We start from the raw sequence: 22,032 nt of genomic DNA, 5'->3' as shown, positions 1-22,032 counted from the left end.
GCCCAGTCCCCTGGTGCGCGCGCACGCACTCTCTCAAATAAATAAATCTTTTTTAAATAGTGGAGGTTCGTAAGTAGATTTTCAATAAATCTCAGAGTCAGTTCTCAGAATCTTAGAACATTAGGGTGAGAGAAGATTCTGAGACTTGGTCATTTCTGGCAAAATATGCTCCACTATATTACAGTGCTTCTTACTTCTGGTTGCTAATAAATATATTAAAATAATGTTTTGTAACCCTTATTCCTGAAAGATGAGATCCTTACAATATTCCTTTCTAAATTTCAGCCCTTTTATTTTGAAAGCCACTTTACCTTGAATGAGAATACTCACATCTGGATGTAGGTTTCTGGCTTGGGGCTTCTCTCCCTCAACCACTAGGCCAAACTACTATAGCAGTGTTTCTGTTTGCTTCTGTTCTTTTAAAACTTAGGCCCTTATTTTATCATACTTATATTTGACCTTGTTAGTCACACAGTTCTTTATTAACTTAAGTATCTCTAAATTTCTTTCAGTAAACTTATTGAAAGTCCAAATTTTAATCCTTTGTTGATTACTTTTTCTTTAAGCTTCAGCTACTAAGTCATTCTACTTAGAATTTCATAAGCTTTGGAATATAAAGAGATAGGACAATCTCTGTCAAAAACAGTGATGGTTTCTTTTTTATGAAATTAGTTGATAAGTTGTTACAATGCCTGTTATAAACCATACGCAGTTTCTTTATGATTTGTATTCTCTCCTTTTTCCCCCCAAATTACAAAATTGTAGACATTGTTACAGAAATAATTTCAGAGATTTAGAACATTTGTTGTCTAGCTATCTTTGGAATGCAGGTGAAGTTTTCTACCTCCCACTATTTCTCCCCTTCCTGACCCATCTGAAGTTTAAGTAAGAGACAGTTTCCCTTTCTGGGTAAGTCTTTGGCTGTCTCCTTTTAACACTTTTCTTTATGAGGAATCTAGATCAATATATGATTATTTTCATGGTTTATTCAGAATAGTTTTGTAATTTTTATGTCTGCTGACGGACTCTTTGTGTTTAGTTATTTACTTTTCAAATTTTGTTAAAGATCTCAGGAAACAGGCTCGACAGCTGGAAAATGAACTCGACCTGAAACTAGTTTCCTTCAGTAAACTATGTACAAGTTACAGTCACAGCAGTGCCCGAGATGGAAGACGCGACAGGTATAGGTACTACCAGATTCTGTCTCTTATGCCTTAAACCATAGAATGTTTTAAAAGCATTAAAAAATAAACTGAAATATATAACTCTGTAACTTGGTCTATTGGTGAATTTTTCGTATTTTATTTTTTTGTTACTGATTTTATTTTAGAGATTTATAAAAATTCTTCTTAATTCTTCAGACTTAAAAAAAAAAAAATTCTTCAGACTTACATTCATTTGGGATCCTCAGGCAAAGGTTGTGATGGTATTAAGAGGAAAATACTAAGACTTAAGAATGAGTTTCTCATTCTTTTTCTAGTTAAGCCAATGTAAGAGATATGATTTGTATTTTGTATTTCTTTATATTTCTTATTGTATTTCTTATATCTCACATTCTATTTCTTATATCTCCTGGTTGCTGACTGGATCTGAGAAACTACCCAGATGTAAAGTATACATACTGCTAGTCTGGTGTTTTAGAATGAATCTAATGCAGTGTGTATCCTCACTGTTAATCATCCAAGCTATTTTTTTTTAAGATTTTATTTATTTATTCGCAGAGATCACAAGTAGGCAGAGAGGCAGGCAGAGAGAGGAGGAAGCAGGCTCCCTGATGAGCAGAGAGCCCGACGCGATGCGGCGCTCGATCCCAGGACTCTGGGATCATGACCCAAGCTGAAGGCAGAGGCTTTAACCCACTAAGCCACCCAGGTGCCCCATCCAAGCTATTTTTAATTTGAGGGGTTTTTTTTTTTTTTTTTTGAGAGGATGAGGAGGAGTTTCCTCCTTACTATATTCCTTCCTGGTGTCCTTAATAGTTTGTTTCTCCTCCTGGATGGCATGTTCAGGTTCCTCTTTTTTAATGTCTCCTGAACATTCATTATCACTCTCCTATTTGTATTTACAATACAAAAAATCTACAATTTTTGAGAAATCAGAATACTATTATATTGAACACCTGGAAAATGTAATCTTATCTTTGAATCTTATGCTCACTTTAGGCCATCTACTTGTTTAAAAAAAAAAATTAGGAAATATTTAAGACACTTAGGTATAAAGAATAAAGGATCTTCATGTGCCTATCTCCCTCTTCAAGAAATAATCATTATCAGTTCAGTTGATATCAGTTACCAGTATCCCATTTTCTGCCTCCGCATAGTCTCCATGTTTTTACTACATATGTTTGCTTCCTAAACAATTTATGGTATCTTTCTGTAGTTTTGCAACTCGCTTTTTGTTTAACATTATCTTTGTGATTAAGCTTTGGATACATTTAACTGTGGTATATTCATTTGCTGCATATAGTATCATACTGTGATCATATAGTTGTGTATTATAGTCTGTAGATGGACATTGTTTCTAATTTTTGCTAATTAATAATAATTTTGATAGCTGACACAGTGTTCCTCAGGTATCAGGTAATATATTTTAAGCCTTTTATGTGAAGACTGCTAGGAACATTTTTACATATAAAAATATTGTATATCTAGCAGTGGAATTGCTGGTTGCACAGTTAGTTGTTATCCTTTCTTTCACATACTTTTTTGAAGATTGGCAATGGGTGGGATTTTTTTTTCCAGCTAATAATAATAAAACAATAAAAATTGAGCATGGGTTTAAACCCAGGTATTTCTATCTCCAGAGCCTGTACGCTAAACCTTTCTGTGAACATTCCAACAAAAGACTCATTTCAATACCATAGCCAAAAGCGCATATTATTAAAGAATTAAAGATAGCAAGGCCAACATATTGTCTATAGGACCTAAAAGTAAGCTGCCAGCATGTCATAAAGCTTTGACTGTAGTACATTGTTTTGGACTTGCCTTTATTTAGCAAGCAAAGAAAATGAAGAAGGTTCTTTTGCATGTATAAACTTAATTTTATCACTGGAAAGCATTTTTCCTGAATTTAAGTCTCCTATTTGACTATGCCAGTGAGCATACAATTTTGAAACTGAATTAATTGTCAGGAGACACAGTTGCATGATGCTTTTTCTGTGTTTAATGTGCTTCATGAACTTATACTTTTATGACCTTTTTAAAGGGAAAACTATCTTGAAAACATTTCTTAAGGAATTCTACAACAGATTGAGACTGAGTTTTTAGATTCCTGTAGCCCAACTCTTCTTTAGTAAGAAGCCTCAGGCCATGAGGATCAAGATCCAGTGTGTATTCTAAGTGTTTTGTTATTGTCCAGATTGAAAGCATGTCATAATGAAGAATCTCAGTAATGACCACAATTTTTCATCTAGGAGTAACTTTTTTTTACTTTCTGTATTTTGAGAACTTGATGGTCTATGGATCATCACATATCTATAAAATAAATTCAGTTTAACTGAATCGTAGTATTGTGGAGAAGGGAGTTTTTTACCTTTTCTGTGGACCCCTATACTCTAAGAATAGTGAATATAGAGATTGTCTCCTCACTCTATACTCATTCTCATATACTCTATACTCTCCTCACTCTATACTCCTCATCTCTGTACTCATTTAATGAGTATCTACCATGTGCCAGGTACTACTATTCTAGGTGCTTGCCATATATCTGTGAACAGGCAGTTTCCCTCTTCATGGAGCTCATATTCGTTGGCCCAATGTTTTTTTCATGTATCTGGTAGGGGAGGATCTGTATTAGTAGTATTTAAGGCATTTTTGCCTGGGCGCACTATAATACATAACCACAGAACTTTGGGTTGACTTTGACATATAAAGAACTAGATATTTGGATATATTTTAAGGCAAGTAAATTGACATGTTTTAAGAAGCAATAAAAATTTGGACCTAGTTAAACATCTTAAAAGTAAAAATCCTTTTTATTAGTCACTTTTTGGTTATTTCATTGCCCATTACTATTGCTGTGGAATTGTACCTGGAGAAGGGAAATAGTAGCTAAAGTGTTTTTTTGATGTTAAACTGATGATTTAATCTCTCTTCATTCACCACACCCAAGCACTGTCACAGGGCAGGACAAAGTCTTCAGTAAGATTGAAGAGCATTGTCATTGTCCGCATACTTACCTGTGTCCCGTATAACTGAGATCTCTCTTAAGTTGCTCACATGATAATGCATACCATTTGGGGAGAGAATGAAGGTTAGTGGTTTTTCAGAAGAGGCAAGAGAAATTTTCTGGACGTCTGGTTTTAGGATTTGAATCTTTCAAACGTAAGTTTCATTTGCAAAAAGTTAGATTTTTGACTGACTGTTCATATTAGAAAACAGTTGACATCTTTGTTAAAAACAAAACAAAACAGGGGCGCCTGGGTGGCTCAGTGGTTAAAGCCTCTGCCTTCGGCTCGGGTCATGATCCCAGGGTCCTGGGATTGAGCCCCACGTCCGGCTCTCTGCTCTGTGGGGAGCCCGCTTCCTCCTCTCTCTCTGCCTGCCTCTCTGCCTACTTGTGATATCTGTCAAATAAATAAATAAAATATTTAAAAAACAAAACAAAACCTGAAACAGTTGTATAATATAGGTGGAAATGTAGAGAGTTGGCACTGAAACTTCTCTGCTGGACATGGTTATCTGTATTAGACTTAAAGTCAGTTCCTGATTACTTAATAACTAGGTACCCAATCTAGCTTATGTAAATCTCAGTGTTATTTCTCTTTGGTTAAGAGTTGAGGAAAGAAGAGCAAACTTAATTTGAGGAGCCATTATTGCTTTGGAATAAAAATTAAAAGATTATTCCTCACAGATCCCATAAAATACTCTGTAATACCTTTTATGCCTCCTTTTATATGTAGTACTACTTAATTCTATGGTTTTGTTCCACATAATTTGCTCTTTTAGATTTAGCATTTAATTGGGCACTGCCATTGTGTAAGTTACTTTCATTTGGGAAATTTCTTTACATTATTAAGGTTTAAAAAGGTCTTTACATTATTAAAGTTTAAAAAAATCTTCTATACAATTATATTTTATACTGTGGTGTGCTTGAGTGGCTCAGTCAGTTAAGCATCCAACTCTTGAGATGGAGCCCTGCGTCAGGCCCTCTACTGGGCGTAGAGCCTGCTTACGATTCTCTCCCTCCCTTTGCCTCTTCACTGCCTGCACCACCACAACAACCCAACACCCCCACAAAAAAAAATTTTATTTTATACTGACTATAATAATTAGAATGTGTGTGATCTTTATAGGAAAACTTCATAAAACTGTAGTTAAACAGAGAACATCTCGGGGGTTCCACTTGACCTCTTTAAGAGTACCTTATCATTTTAAGTATGTTTATAAAGAATTAGGTTTGAGTAATGGATTCTCTTTAATGGAACTTCTCTTTAGCTCTGACACAACACCCCTTTTAAATGGATCAAGCCAAGACAGAATGTTTGAAACAATGGCAATTGAGATTGAACAGCTTTTGGCAAGGGTAAGTACTTTCTGTTAAATGGCTATTTTGTTAGTCAACTGTGTTAATCACTTGTTAGATATGGTACTAGATTATATTAACACAGACATGTTTATAGAAATCACCCTTTCATCCAAGATAAGTGCCTGTCCAGGCCCCTTGAATTTTGATTATAGCCATTCTCAGGTCTTATGGGTATTATTTTAGGCCTTATGGACTACTTGGGGGGAAGTACTGAATCCTTCTCTGTCTTTGGTTTTGAGGTGGTTTTTTTGTTTGCTTTGCTCTTAGCTAAACAAGCATATAGGCAAATAATTTACTGTTATCTATAGTGCTTTTTAAAATATTTTTATTTGTTTTCTTTTTTTTCTTTTTAGCTTACGGGAGTAAATGATAAAATGGCAGAATATACCAACAGTGCAGGTGTCCCATCTTTGAATGCTGCACTGATGCATACCTTACAGAGACATAGAGATATTTTGCAGGTAATGTATTGGGTTTGAGATTTTTAAGTTGTTGTAGTGTTGTTGATGTTTTTTTAAATCCCTGAATAGAATACGTATAAATGTATTTAAGAGAATAAAGGGAAGACTCTTCTGGGACAATAAATACTTTGCTGTAGAAATTTGTCTTGTTTTACTTTTTTTTCTCTTGGTATGATAAAATTCTGAAAATATCTGATAGCTCTTGCTTTTGCCTGGTAAAAATGAATAATATTCATCACTAGGTAAATATACTTCTATTGTGGGAGACCTTGCTAGCTCCCAGTAACAGTGAAGTAGCTAATGGTCATGCATAGGCCAAATACCATGGTTTAGAGTGTACTTTCATCAGGCTTTGAAGATGAACTGGAAGGGAGGTAATTTACTATATTTAGTCTGTTTGAGAAAATATTAAAAGTGTGTCAACAAAAGGAAATAAACTCTCAGATTTACATACAAATGTGTTAAATAGGAAGTAGTACAAATAGGAAGACAAGTGTTTTTAATATTGGAAAAATTCAGCAATCATTTCTAATTTTAAAAACACTTATAAAAATAGGAATAGGAGGATACTTTATTTACTTAAGGCAAAAATGTGTATCTGATGTTAAAGCTAGCCTGATGCTTAATAATAAAGCACTGAAAGCATTCCCTCTGAAGAAAGAAACAAGATAAAGATATTCCCAATCACCACAGATGTTTATTATTGTTTTGGAAGTTCTTGATGGTGCAGTCAGACAGAGATATAAATAAACAAGATCTAAATAGTGACAAGAAAGAGGCAAAACTTTTATTATGTAGCAGTGAAAAATTACTTATCTAACACAACCAAGAAAAACAACTGAAAAAATTAGAAACAAATTTAATAAAATGATAGATTTTGAAATTAATATATTAAAGCAAGTTTCCTTACATATAACCAGTAACCTGAGAGAAAATAGAATGGAAGACACTGAAATCCTTGTGTATAAATTTAATAATAATGAACAGCACCTGCATGTATAAAGCTTTACAAGGAAAATAAAAGATATAAGTACGGGAAGGAATTACTCTGCCTTTGGAAGATTTCTCTCTAAGCCAACTTATGAATTGAGTGTCTTCCAAATAGAAAAAGAGGTTTTTGTTTCTTTTTCTTTTTTAATTAACAAAATGACATCAAAGTTTATTTGGAATCACAGACATACGAGTGTAACCAAGAAAAAAAAAATGTGAAAAGGAAGATAAGTAGTAAAGGATACCTAATTCTACCAAATATTAAAACCTGTTAAGAAGGTGGAAGAATTAAGACAGTTTGATTCTGGAGGAAAAAAATATACCAATAGAACAGAACAGAGTTCACATGGAAATTAAGTTTCTGATAAAGGTGCTATCTTACTTTATTTATTATTTTTTTAAGTTTTTTTTTTTTTTTTTAAAGATGTTATTTATTTATTTATTTATTCATTCATTCATTCATTCATTTGGCACAGAGAGACAGAGAGAGAGTATAAGCAGGGGGAACAGCAGAGAGAGAAGCAGGCCCCCCAGTGAGCAGAGTACTGGATGTGGGCCTCAATCCCACCTGAGCCGAAGGCACCACTGAGGTGCCCTAAAGGTGGTATTTTAGATCATTGGGAAACAGAGTATCATAAATTAAGTAGGCCTGTAATAATTGGCTAATTATGTGGCTGGTGGTGGTTGCAGGGGAGGGGGAAGAGGGAGAGACCAGGAGGAACAAACTTGAATTTCTGTCTCAGTCCTCACATCCAGAATTCCAAATGGACAAAAATTTATATGTAGAAAAAGAAACTATAGAAGTTCAAAATAAAGCATAAGTAAAATTATACATTAGAAATTACACCTTTCTAGGGGAGCCAGGGTGGCTCAATTAATCATCTGCCCTTGGCTTTGGTCATGATCCCAGGGTCCTGGGGTTGAGGCCCACGTCAGGCTCTTTGCTCACTGGGGAGCCTGCTTCTCCCTCTCCCCCAGCTTGGTCTCTCTCTGTCAAATAAATAAAATCTTTTTTTAAAAATTATACATTTCTAAACAATACTTAATAGCAGAAAAACTATAACAAATGTCTGATTTGCTTAATGTACAGAGAAATAATAGAGATAAAAAGATAACCTAATAAGAAAATGGTCAAAGGATATGAACTGGCTGCTTATAGAAAATGACCAAAACCATAAAAAGATGTTCATCCACATGCCAAAAGGAAAATATACTAATCAAAATGAGGTAGGATTTTTCACCTGTCAGAATAGCAACTATTGAAATATCTCTAGCACATTACAAGACAATAGAAAAATGGGCCCTCATTCACTATGTTGCTGGGAACATAAATTGGTCGTCTTTTTAGAAGGCAGTTTAGCACTATCAAAATTTAAATGTAAGATTCTTTGATCCACTTCATCTGTTAGGCATTTACTCTTCAAACACACTTTAAAAAGAGAAAGAGTCAGTAAAATATATATACAACAATGTTTATTTTTTAAACAGCATTTTTTAAAAAACAACAAAATAACTAAAATGTTTACTGGTAGGGAATTGACAAAACTATGACAGTCATAAGATAGAATTCTATACAGCTGTTAAAAAGAATGTAGATTTCTGTTTGTTAATATGAAAAGATTGCTTGATACCTTATGAACTACTGAAAAGAAGGTATATAGCAAAGTACAGCTGACCCTTGAACAATGTGAGGATTAGGCGTGCTGACACCCTGCCTCTCCACTCCTGTGCAGTTGAAAATTTGCATATAACTTTGACTCCTAAAAACTTAAGTACTAATAGCCTACAACTGACTAAAGCCTCGCATAAACAGTTGGTTAACACATATTTTGTATGTTATACATATTACATACTGTATTCTTACGATAAAGTAAGGTAGAGAAAAATGTTACCTAAAAATTAAAAAGAGGGGCGCCTGGGTGGCTCAGTCATTAAGCGTATGCCTTTGGCTCATGTCATGATCTCAGGGTCCTGGGATCGAGCCCCACATTGGGCTCCCTGCTCAGCGGGAAGCCTGCTTCTCCCCTTCCCACTCCCCCTGCTTGTGTTCCATTTCTTGCTGTGTTTCTCTCTGTCAAACAAAAAATCTTAAAAAAAATTATAAGGAAAATGTATTTGCAGAACTGTACTGTAAGAAAAATCCACATATTTGTGGACCTTTGCATTTCAAATCTTTTTCAAGGATCAGCTGTAGTTTGATTTCTTTAGCATAAATCAAAGAAATAATAGGAAGTTTGTACATACAGAAACACAGTTCCTGAAAGAAAATAAAAGAAAGTGAAGGGAGTTATGAGCTGTAGAGCAGGGTGGTTTTTGTTTTTGTCCCTTTTGGTGCACTTTTAGTATTCTCTCCATGTTCATTTATATTTCGTGTTTAAAGGGGCAGTAAGGGCTTTCTGGGAGATAGGATTATGATTTTTATCTTCTCTATACACCTCTCTGAATTTTAAAAAGTAATAAATACTTAATCTCTTAAAAGTATGGTAGTAGAAAAAGAAAGGGAAATATTTGAAGATTACTTTTTCTTTACAATTCTTTTGGTTCTGTTCTTCTTTTGACTGGTTTAGGAATTAAATTTCTCTGGGAATTCCAAAAAGATGAAATTTGAAAATAAGCCCCATTGGGTATACACTAATAAGTAGAGAGAGCCCCTCAAGTTTTATCCTAGACTATTTGGAATCATTTTATCTTATTTTTTTTTTTAATAATTCTGTCCCATAAGACAAAGTACTAGAAGATACAAAGGATAGTGATTTAGTGGTCTATTACCCTAACACTGAATTGTTTTCGTTTGAAAGAAGCTGGTCACTCTTGGGGAAAGGGATTATAATGTTATTTTTACTTCTTGACTGTTTGATTCTTAAATAGCAGTTTTCCTGACAGAAATTTATAATATGATGACAATATCTAATCGTTCAGTAAGAGGAAAACATGAACTTATGTTGAGATTGGATGTTGATTTATTGCAGGATTATACACATGAATTCCATAAAACCAAAGCAAACTTTATGGCAATACGGGAAAGGGAGAATCTCATGGGATCAGTACGAAAGGATATTGAGTAAGTTATCTTTTATGTTATTTTGTAGGATGTTTACTCAGATTTAGACTTAGACCATATCATGATTAACTGTAAATTGAGTAGCAGAACCATGATTTAGATTTCAGGGTTTCTGATTCTCATTTTGTAGAGAATTCTCTAATTCTCATTTCACTGTTCTTTAAACATTGCTGAATCTAATCCACTTTGCTGGTCTTCTCTAGCTTCTCCTCATTTTATCGTTGGCTCCTGTCAACCTTGACTCTACTGTATTAATTCAGAATCCAGCTTAGATGCTATCTTCTGAGTTTTTCTCTGATCTCCTACCACCCACCTTAATAATGATATTGCCAATAACTGAAGCTCTCTGTGTTTCTCTTTCTGATTTACCAGCTACCCCCCTACCCTCTTTCTTAACAGTTTTATATATATGGAGTAATTTTTTAGGTAACATATATATATAATATATTTAAAGTAATCTTTATTTCTCTGGAATTTGAAATATTGTGCTTTCCAGGTCTTATTTAGACTTAATAGTGTACGTCAAATTATTTAAGAACTTCCAGTGTTTTTATGCTAATCTCAATCCATAATTCTAAAAATTTGTTCTTCATCCCTTTACTTCACCTTCAATAATGCATTCTGATGTTTCATATGGACATGTAAATTTTTTTTCATGGGACACCTGAGTGGCTCAGTCATTTGAGCGTCCAGCTCTTGATTTCAGCTCAGGTCACGTCTCGGGTTGTGGGTTGGAGCTCCTGTTGGGCTCCGTGCTCAGCACAGAGTCAGCTTGTCCCTCTTCTTCTTCCCCGATTCCCTCTCTCTCTCTCTCTGTCTTTCAAATAAATAAATAAAATCTTAAAAAAAAAAAAAGCATTTTTCACAACTGAACACAAGAAGTTAAATCCATTGGGCATCTAATTAAAACTGAAGACTTTCATTTTTGGACCATCTAATGATGCCTATCATTGTCTCACTTATGATAAATTTATGATACTTATGTTTCATAAGTAATTACTGTGTTTCATAAACATCGCTATGATACACATTACCGTATCATAAACTGATATGTGTCATGGGTACTCTTAGAAACATTTTCCTAGAAAACTTCTATTTTGTTACAACAGTAAGACTTTTGCAAAAGAAATAATTTCATATTCACTGCATTCAAAATTTTTGCTCAAAACTAATCAAGGATTATCCAGCCATCAAAGTTATGTTCCTTCCCCAAAAAATTATCTTGGTAAATTAGTTTTTATTGTTCTATTTATTTAACGTTTAGTCTTATGTACTTAGTGAAACATGAAGGACTAAAAAAAATTTTGCCATAATTAGATATTTTGTAATATTTTTAGTTCTCAGGAACATGTAAGTCTTTTGTTTAATATCTGTGCAGACTATTTATGTATGTATTTTAAGGTATACATTGAGAACCAGTATAGGGGACAGCCTATACTGGCATTTTGTTACCCCCAAATTTGTGGGAATTGTTAGAATATAGTCCACTGTAATAACTTGCTTTCTGAAAAACAGTCATAAAAGAAACAGGTTTCGGGGCGCCTGGGTGGCTCAGTGGGTTAAGCCGCTGCCTTCGGCTCAGGTCATGATCTCAGGGTCCTGGGATCGAGCCCCGCATCGGGCTCTCTGCTCAGCAGGGAGCCTGCTTCCTCCTCTCTTTCTGCCTGCCTCTCTGTCTACTTGTGATCTCTCTCTGTCAAATAAATAAATAAAATCTTTAAAAAAAATAAAAATAAAAGAAACAGGTTTCATCCATTCATTAAACTATTTCCTGATTAACAGCCATGAGTAAGACTCTAGATCAGTTACAGTAGAAGCTTGAAATGAAAAGACCAACTTAGCCCTACAGGAGTTTATAATCTAGGTGCTACAGGGCGCCTGGGTGGCTCAGTGGGTTAAGCCTTCGGCTTGGGTCATGATCTCAGGGTTCTGGAATTGAGCCCTGCATTGGGCTCTCTGCTCAGCAGGGAGCCTGCTTCCCTCTCTCTCTCTGCCTGCCTCTCTGCCTACTTGTGATCTTTCTCTGTCAAATAAATAAGTAAAATCTTTAAAAAAGAAAAAAAAAACTTTATAATCTAGGTGCTAGAGGGGAGTAAGATATATTCAAATTAATATAATACAAAGCAGAATAAGATTAGTGAGATGAGATATAGTAGTAATAACTAACATTTTAAAGTTCTTTGCAATTGTACACTACTTTTCCATGTATTATCTCTTTTCTGGCTTCATATAATCTTTTGGTACAGATAGAAATTATTAGTACCATTTTATAAAAACTGGGTATTACGAGACTTGTCTAAGGTTAACTGGCTAGTTAATGATGGGAGTATAGATTTCAATCTAGATCACCTGTTTTCAGGATGCCTGCCTGGTTCAGTCAGAGGAGTGCACGACTCTTGATCTTGGAGTTGTGATGTCAAGCCCCATGTTGGGTGTGGCCATTGCTTAAAATAAAATCTTTTTTTTTTTTTTTCATTTTATTTATTTATTTGACAGAGAGAGATCACAAGCAGGCAGAGGCAGGCAGGCAGAGAGGGGGAAGCAGGCTCCCTGCTGAGCAGAGAGCCCAACATGGGACTCGATCCCAGGACCCCAGGATCATGACCTGAGCCAAAGGCAGAGGCTTAACCCACTGAGCCACCCAGGAGCCCTAAAAAAAAAAAAAAAAATTATCTTAATAAAAGTAAATCATCTGGGGCACGTGGGTGGCTCAGTGGGTTAAGCATCTGCCTTCGGCTCAGGTCATGATCTCGGGGTCCTGGGATTGAACCCCGCATCAGGCTCTCTGCTCAGTGGGAAGCCTGATTCACCCTCTCTCTCTGCCTGCCTCTTTGCCTGCTTGTGATCTCTCTCTCTCTGTGTCAAAAAAAAAATCTTTTATTAAAAAAAAAAAAAAAAGTATATCATCTGTCTTGGGAGTCGTGCTTGTCCTTGGTTATCTCATGCTGCTCTCCCTGAGATTTTCTTTCCTTCTGTGCTTTGCAAATGAGCACTGCCTCTTAGCCAATGGTTCAGTTTTATCAGCATGACCCTCTTTTGTCTTACTCTAGTGTATGTGCAGTTTCTTCAATTTTTTATTTTTCTTCTTGTTACCCTGAGTAAAGAGTAGAAACATGAAAGTGTTGATAGTAAGGATAGAAAGCATTTTCTTACAAACTTCAGTGCAGTTAAGAAAGCATTTTCGTGTAAAATTTACTGCAGACCAAGACAGAAATCCTTAAGTATGCCAAAATTGGCAGGTCTTAAGCTTCATTTTAACTCTCTAGGCTCTAGTTGATAGACTACATATACCACTGTGAAGGAAAACATTCCATGGCAGTAGTTTCCTACCCCAAGGGCTGTGTAGTTATCAGTTTAAACTTTTATGTCTACTTGGAAGAATAAAGATATAATAATAGACAAAAATACTAATAGACAAAGACAAGTAATGTTTTTGTTTAAAACATTGGATTATTCTGGTGAAAAAAAATAAAAAGTTAGCCCTAAATTAGAGAAGCAATTTTATTTATCTATTTATTATGTATGTTGTTTTTGGAAGATGAAAATGATCAAACATTGTAACCTCATTCAAAATTATGGAGAGGCTCAGTTTGTCTGCTTTGGATATTACTAGAGTCAGTTACTTCTGTTTTGCAGTATCTGCCAGAAATGTTCTTACATTTTCTCTGTTTTATTCTAGGTCATATAAAAGTGGGTCTGGAGTAAACAACAGAAGAACTGAACTATTTTTGAAAGAACATGACCACCTTCGAAAGTAGGTATTATTGTATACATACATACCGTGTAGTTTCCCATACTTACTAATTCCTTTATTGACATAACAAACATTTTGTGTTTTTTATAGCAAGTGCTTTATCAGTGCTAACTCATTTAATTCTAACGACCCTGTTTGGTAGAAGTGGAATTGTAACTGTTCCAGCTGTTAATTAGGAAAGATATTATGCTATCGACCATCCAAAATTGACATTCACATCACTTGTTACTTGTACTATATCTTTTACTGCCTTAATGTTTCATGTCTTTAGCAAGTCTATCCTTCTGATATATTTGTTCACTACTGTAGATTATGTAATAAAGATGCTGATAATGACTTATGTTTGAATGGCCTGTTACCATTTATATAAGCTGAGAAGCTTTATAAAGAGTAATAGGCCAGCCAGAGAAATTGCTATGTCCTGAGAATTGAGAAGAAAATTCCTAAAGACTTGGATGAACTATATATGTGTTTTAGAACAAGCCACCATATTCTGTCCCTTATTTGTGTATGTTTTTCTCTGCAAGCTACTGGTTTCTTAATATTTTCTTTTAGAACTTAAGGGTCAGAAAGTCACTTACCTCTATAGCCTCTAAGGCCTTGAGCAGCTAGTATCCATTATAAATAAATGTTACAAATTATATTGATAATTGTTTCTAAATATCATTAATTAGTCATGTCAGTATGAGCTTAGTGTACTGTTCAATTTATTTTTCTTTAAAGATTATCACTTTAGGTATATAAGGTGTTGTAATCAGAACATGGAAAAATCAAAACCTTTTTCCAGACACCATCTTTTTGCCTCCAGGTCTCTGTAAATGAAATGAAATGTAATTTACTATTTGAAAAAAAAGGAGGGTTCCTAAAAAAATTTTTTTTTAATTTAAAAAATGAAAAAATAGAAGCCTGGGTTCCTCTAGTGTTAGATACAGTTCTTAGTGTTCTTTCTTAATCTGTTAACTGTTATTGATTGGCACAAGGGGGCAGTCTTTCCTAAAGTATGTTTCTTTCCTAAAGTATGTTTAGTTTATGGTTACTACGAGCTTTGGTAGTTTTTTTCTATTTGATAAAAACTTAAAAAATAAAGAAAGAATTTTGCATTACATCCAAAGCTATATTAATACATTCTTTGGTTACAGAGTAAATTTAAAGGATAAGATACTCAAGTAGCACAAAATAAAGGTTAGAGTCCATCAGTGTTTCTCTGTTGCCTTAAAAAGATACTAAAAAATTAGAGATACAGTAGTTGAATTACCTCAAGAATAATTTGTTGCCAAAGAGTATACCAGAGTGATTATATAAGTTAATATCCTTTGTTTCGTATTTTAAAACATATTGCTTATTATAATTGTGTATGAAAATTTGCAGTTTTGTATTTAATAATTCAAAGAAAACCCATCAGGAATTTTATATTGTCCATTTTACAGGGAAAAAATACATCTGTTCAGGGGCATATAATAATTTAGGTTATAAAAATGAGAATACTGGAAATCAAAAAGGTGTTTTCCACTTTTATATATGATATACTTTATATATATTCCTTTCAATATTGTGAAAAAGTTTGTATGTGCTCATTCTATACAGAGAGAAATGGAGACAGGAAGAATTGAATGGAATATGAGCTTCTGATGAATTAGGGAAGTTGTCAGGACTGAAAACAAGGGTTTAGTCATTGGTCTCAGTATTAGAACATAGCTTCCAAATGCAGTTTGGAAAAATCAATCTTTTATGTGTAAATTATGAATATTTGTTAGGTGATAAAATAAAATGATGGATGATATGTGTACAAACAATATGGAAATCTTTTTCTGTTTTTTTCAATGTCATCTCTATGTCATTGGCTAAGTGCTTTGGGGAAGAATTGGCAAGATCTTTTCAGAACTTTTTCCATACAAAAACTATAAGTGCTCATTATAATAAAGCACTCAATTAGAAAGTATGGATAACATAAAAGAGACCATTGAAATCACTTGTAAGAACAGATTCTGTAACCATTTTTTACTCATCAGTAGATTGAGAGTCTTTTGCATGTTATTTGATAATTTATTTGTTTTTTTTTTAATCTGTTTCATAATACAGATAATTCATGGTGTAACAACCATTTCCATAATGTTGGCCTTTTGGATTATATTCAGTTTTTACTTTTATACATATTGAAGTTTTTACAAATATCCGTAATTATTTCCTTATGATAAGTTCCTAGAATTGGAATATATTCATTTGTAAATCTTTTGATATGTTATTATCAAATTTCCCTCTAAAGGTTTGCTGGAGTCCCATTTGTGGCATATGTATAAACATTCCCCAGTGCCCTCAATAGCACTGATATTTTGATTTTTTTAAAGTTTATGCCAAGATAGGTAAAAATTCTCCAGTAATAGATTTTTTTTTTAATATAAGGGATATATTTTCATTAGCGAAAACATAGGTTAAACAGCTAAGCAAAAGAAGCATAAAGTAGTAGTAGCTAAATTAACCTAAAAGTGATTATAGAAACCTATAGTGATTATAGATTATATAGTTCATTTGTAATTAGTAGGCCAGATTTGCTGCTAGGGTAATTTTTATTTTGGTCTTTCATGGATAAAAGTTTTTAGTACCCAATAACTGAGGTAACAAGTGTGATTTTGTACATTGCATTGATTTTTTTATCTGATTTTTAAAAAATTTTTTTAACATTTTATATGATAATGTAAATTTCTACAGCTTGTTTCAAAAGTACATATTTTTGCCTTGAGGAAGAATAAAACAGTTTTTATAAATGAATGCCAAACTGTAAAAAGAAAACAAAAGCCTAATTTTGTAATTGTTTTTACCAGTTCTCGTTAATACTTTTTGTCTTTAAACTTAATGTTGCAGGGCGCCTGGGTGGCTCACTTGTTAAGTGTCTGCCTTCTGCTTGGGTAATGATCCCAGGGTTCTGGGATCAAGCCCTGCTTGCATCAGGCTCAGCAGGAAGCATGCTTCTCCCTCTCCCACTCCCCCGGCCTGTATTCCCACTCTTGCTGTGTCTCTCTCTGTCAAATAAATAACTAAATCTTAAAAAAAAAAAAAGTTAATGTTGTTAGCTTGCTAACTATTTTCTGAAAGGCAGTAATTTCTCTTTCTGTGGATGAGGTAGCTTTCATTTTGACCGTCTTTCTTTACATCAGTCAGAGGAAGATGGCTGACTTTGAATTAGTGTCAAGCTTGCAGCTATTTGTTTTTTACTGGGCTGTAGTGTAGCTGCATTTCTCTGAGCTCTCTGCTTGCTATTTAGATTAATTTCTCTTCCTTCCTTTATTTAACCATTCTCTTTCATTGTTCTTTTATATATTCCTTTTTGAAAGAAGTATCTGAATTAGTTTTCTACTTTAAAGTTCTTTTTTTTCCTTAAGGAAGTTTTACATTTGTGACCTGTCTCTCAATCTTTTAAAGGGTGTGGTTATATACATACGTATATATGCATGTGTGGGCGCGCGCATGCGCGCGCACACACACACACACACACACACACACTCGTTTAATTGCCCATTATAGTCAAAATACAGAACATTGCTATCACCCCAAGAAAGTTTTATGCCCTTCTGTAATTGATTCTTGCCCCCAATCCCAGGCAACTGCTTACCTGCTTTCTGCCATTGTAGATTACCTTTTTCAGAATTTCATATAAATGAATTCATACAATGTCTACTTCTTTCACTTAGGATAGGGTTGCTAAGATTCATCTGTTTGTTTTTGCTTTGTGTTTCAGTAGTCAGTTCCTTTCTGTCACTGAGTATATTGCTGTTGTATGATATACCTCGGTATGTTTATATATTCACCCATTGGTGGATATTTAGGTTAAAGTTTTAGTTTTGGGCTATTACCAAGAAGGCTAGTTCATAGACAAAATTTCATCTGGCTCTATGTTTTCATTTCTCTTGAGTAATTACCTAGGAGTTGTATTGTTGGGTTCTAATGGCAGGTGTAAGTTTGTTTCATTTTATAGGTAACTGTCAGATGTTTTTAAGTGGTTTTATCATTTTTACATTCCTGACAATCCCATATTGAGAGTTTCAGTTGCTTTAAATCCTTGGCAGCATTTGATACTGTCATTCCTTCTGTTTTAGCTAGTCTAGTAAGTATGTAATTGTATCTCATTGTGGTTTGAATTTGCACTTCTCTGCTGACCAATGATAAGCATCCTTTCAAGTGCTTATCAGCCATTTATTTATAATCCAACACTAGCATTATTTTATTGTTCACATTGTTCCAACTTTGGCCGGTGGGAGCACCTTCCCTTAGCTTCTGTCATTTGACATGCCCTTTCTTTTTTTGGTCACTTTCTTTGCAGTTCGTTACCACACAGTTTTCATGGCTCTTGTATTTTCTGTGCCTCAGCCCTGGAATTAACCACTTCTCCAAGCAGCATTATTCCCTGTTTTTGGAGAATGGTTCAGCTAATTGCTCAGAGAATGGGTGCTAATTGTGCTTATTGCCACTGAAATGTTACTGCTTTTAGGCTCTCTCTTGCTTAAAGTTTTTGTCATGGATAGGGTTGAACTTTTTCATGTCTTGTTTTGGATCTATTAAAGTGATCACTTTTTTTCCTTCATTGCTGTAATATGGTGAATTACATTGATTATTTTCAAACATTAAAGCAAACTTGATTCCTAGAATAAACCCCATTTTGTCATGATATATTTATTATCCTTTTTTTTTTTTTTTTAAATTTGACAGACAGAGATCACAAGTAGGCAGAGAGGCAGGCAGAGAGGAGGAAGCAGGCTCCCTGCCGAGCAGAGAGCCCGTTGCGGGACTCGATCCCAGGACCCCGAGATCATGACCTGAGCCGAAGGCAGTGGCTTAACCCACTGAGCCACCCAGGCGCCCTTTATTATCCTTTTGATATATTGCTGGATTTATTCTGTTGAGGAATTTTGTATTATGCTTGTGAAGAATATCTTTAGTTTTCTTTTCTTGAGATGTCTTTGGCCCCATTGAATGAGTTGGGAAATGTCCCTTTTACTGTCTGCTGAAAGAATTTGTACAGGCTTAGTGTCATTCCTTCCTTAAATGTTTGATGAAATTTACTAGTGAATCTATCTCAGCCTGGAGTTTTCTTTGTGGCAAGATTTTTAAATTAAAAATGCATTTTCTTTTGGAGCTGCAAGGCTATGGCTCTGGACTTATCCCTGGTCTGGGTGTGTTGGCGGTTGGGAGGGTTACTCTGATGGGCTCAGCTGGTCACAGATCCATCCCTGTGACTCAGAAAGTCTATTATCAGAAGAGAATGTGGCATATACAGGGCTCCAGAGAAGTTATCAACCAACTTAATCACTTCAGCTGGGTTTACTGTACTCTCTTCTGTATTCTGTATTCCAAGCCATAAACATAGAAATAGTTGGGTTTATTCCTAGTGATATTTATTGAGGTGGACTTTTACTTCAATTTTCCATTCTGCTCCCCCATTAATAAATTTAAAAGTTTTTAATGGGCCTGTGGGGCCTTTCATGATCAACAGGCTGCCTAAATCTCCCAACTTCATCTCCATCCCTTCCTCCATATCACTCTTTCCCTTTACTTATTAGGCACCAGCTATACTGGCCTTTCTTAATTTCCTTCCCAAGAGATACTAAGCCTTTTCCCTTCTCAGCCTCTTTGTACTTATATTTCTTTCTATCTGCTTAAAATATTCTTTTCTTAGCTTTTCATATGGCTTATTCATTGACATCTTTATAGTCTCAGCTCACTTGTCACCTCTTCAAAAAGGACTTTCCTAATTGTCTTATCTAATATAGACTTTCCCAGGGGGCCTGGGTAGCTCATTTGATTAAGTATCTGCCTTTGGCTTAGGTCATGATCCTGGGATCAAGCCCCTCATCTGGTGCCCTGCTCAGCAGGGAGCCTGCTAATCCCTCTCCCTCTGTCTCCCGTACCCCTCCCTGTTTGTGTGCACAGCGTGTACGCTCTGTCAAAAAATAAATAAAATAGACCCCCCTTTTTTATTATTTCAAAAAGTTTTTTTTGCTTCTTTCATAGCATTTGTGAGAGTTTGTAATAATTTGTTATTTGTAATAATTTTTATTTTTTATTATTATTTGACTCTCCTTAAATGTAGGTTTCATAAGAGGAGGGGACCTGGTTAGTCTGTCTAGTTCTTGGAAGTGTTGTGTGCCTAGTTCCTGTTAATGATAGACACTTAATACTTATTTCTTGTATAACTGAATGGATATAAACGAAGGTATTAATTTTGGTTTCATATACATGTAAATGTAGGACACCTATTTCATTCATTTACCTATTCCCAAAATACTTAATGAATACATACTGTGTATATGGTATAGGTCTAGATGCTATATATATATATATATATATGAAATCTGATTTTGAGAACTAAAGAGGATATTATTAATGTGATGAATTATTAAAAATCAAAATCTATGGTACATACTAACAGTCTTTGGCAAGCATCTCTCTTATTTATGGATAGGAAACAAGATTCAGAAAGGACATAGCCCAAGCTTTCATAAATATTCAATAATATATTAAACCCACATTTCCTTACTTATTTCCGTATTTGTCCCACATCATACTGCCTTTCCTGTGACTTGCTTCTTTACAATTTTACTTCTCTTGTATTGGGGATTCAGCATGCTTAATGCTCTGCTATTTGAAGGACCATCTGCTTTACATTTCTCTTAAAAGCAAGTGACCTGGCCTCTCTGTGTCTGTTTTGGGTGTTTTGGTTTTTTGTAATGGGACTGTAGCTGTTCCCTTATGTTACATGATTTGGGGGAAGAGACTTAAGAGTTAAGGCATTTTACAAAGTTGAAAGCACTTTAAAAAATCTGAAGAATTTGTTTCACGTAACTTTCAAATATAGGACTGTGTGTAAAGCAAATTTTACTTAAGTAAATGGGATCAGTTACAGTATTGAGAATTTATTTTGTTTTCATTCCATTGACTTCAGCAGATATGATTTATTCTCTGAGATGGCACACGTATCTTATGTTGTAGTTGTACAATTAGGTATAAATATGTCAGTGAGCAAGAATTATTATATTGTCAGAGGCTTACCTCTTCTCTGCTGACAATTTTTCTCATGACCTTTCTCTTTTAGCCTATGTTTAATCTATTGGTATTTTGAATTTTTTTAATTCACCAGGCTTATCATTTAGGTTAGGTGATTCAAAGTTGTGGTAGGTGAACTATTTTACATAGGCTTTTTAAAAACAATGGTACTGGTTTCACTTTTTGTTTGTTTCATGATTTTAGCCAGATTTCTCCGAGGTCCCACAGCTAGTAAAAGCCGAGATGGAACCCCAGGTCCTCTGATTGTGTTGCTTCTGCAATACTGCACTGCTTCTCTAAACCTATTCTTAATGGATTCTGCATCATAGAGTTGATAAGATAATGCATGTAAAAAAGCTTTGTAAACTGTGAGGCATGTCTGTTTAAAGCAGAACATAATGAGGGTTTTAGGAATAAGAAAAGCAAATACTAAATAAGAAAACTTTTTATATGCACTATCAATTTACATGTCTTAAACATAATTTGAAATACTTTTGATGCTGGGATAGTCCTTGTGAAATTAAATTCTAATTTTATTAATGGACCATGACCATATTTGAAAAGTATGAGACATATGATCACCATAATTTAGTGACTTTTACAAGGAGTGGGTTTATCCCAAAAGTTTTTGGTGTAATCCTATATACATTTATAGTTTAATAAATAGCATATGACTCCAGTTAAATAATGGTATTTATTATAACATCTGTGAGTGGGATAATAAACTTCTGGCATTCAGGATTTGACATTAGGTTTCTCAACTACTTGTGAAACCTAAAGGTTCATGAGGTTTTGTCGAGATACAAACTTGAATGTTATGACCTAAGGAGCTGGTGTTGAGGAAGTCACTTTGCTAACAAGTATGTATGACCTACATTTACACTTCATCTTCACTTCTGTGTTCATATTTGCTGCTTGTGGTTATTTACTTGGTAACTACCTGAAATAATTTATACATACACATACATATACAGAAAACACCATTATAAAGGTAATCCTAGTGAAATGATCCTACAAAAAGTGGTGCTCCTGAGTAGAAGAATGGGAAGCTTATGGAGGATGCTACATGTATCAGTAGTAACCATAAATATAGTACTATGCAAAGATCTATAGATATATCCCTTACCTATCTTAGGGGTCTTTTGTATAATAGAGTTAAATTTTTAACATACGAGGACTGGTAGCATTTGATTATTTCACTTTGT

The 22,032-nt window shown here is 34.5% G+C and overlaps 1 protein-coding gene across 6 annotated transcripts in view; it reads left to right on the top strand.

The window, feature by feature from the left end:
- The window catches only part of GOSR1 (golgi SNAP receptor complex member 1), a 54,422-nt gene that overhangs the window by 1,410 nt on the left and 30,980 nt on the right, over positions 1-22,032 (top strand). For 4 of the 6 annotated variants that reach the window (XM_044248220.1, XM_044248222.1, XM_044248218.1 and 1 more), the window contains exons 2-6: positions 1,067-1,187; positions 5,436-5,523; positions 5,880-5,987; positions 9,947-10,038; positions 13,718-13,792. In XM_044248220.1, coding sequence (XP_044104155.1) covers positions 1,067-1,187; positions 5,436-5,523; positions 5,880-5,987; positions 9,947-10,038; positions 13,718-13,792 — 484 coding nt within the window. The remainder of the gene's footprint in view (positions 1-1,066; positions 1,188-5,435; positions 5,524-5,879; positions 5,988-9,946; positions 10,039-13,717; positions 13,793-22,032) is intronic. The other 2 variants (XM_044248221.1, XM_044248219.1) reach the window with 1 other exon arrangement.

This window comes from Neovison vison, chromosome 5, assembly GCF_020171115.1.
Source record: "Neovison vison isolate M4711 chromosome 5, ASM_NN_V1, whole genome shotgun sequence".
In the NCBI taxonomy this organism is placed as follows: domain Eukaryota; kingdom Metazoa; phylum Chordata; class Mammalia; order Carnivora; family Mustelidae; genus Neogale; species Neogale vison.
This window is presented reverse-complemented; position numbering and strand designations above follow the sequence as displayed.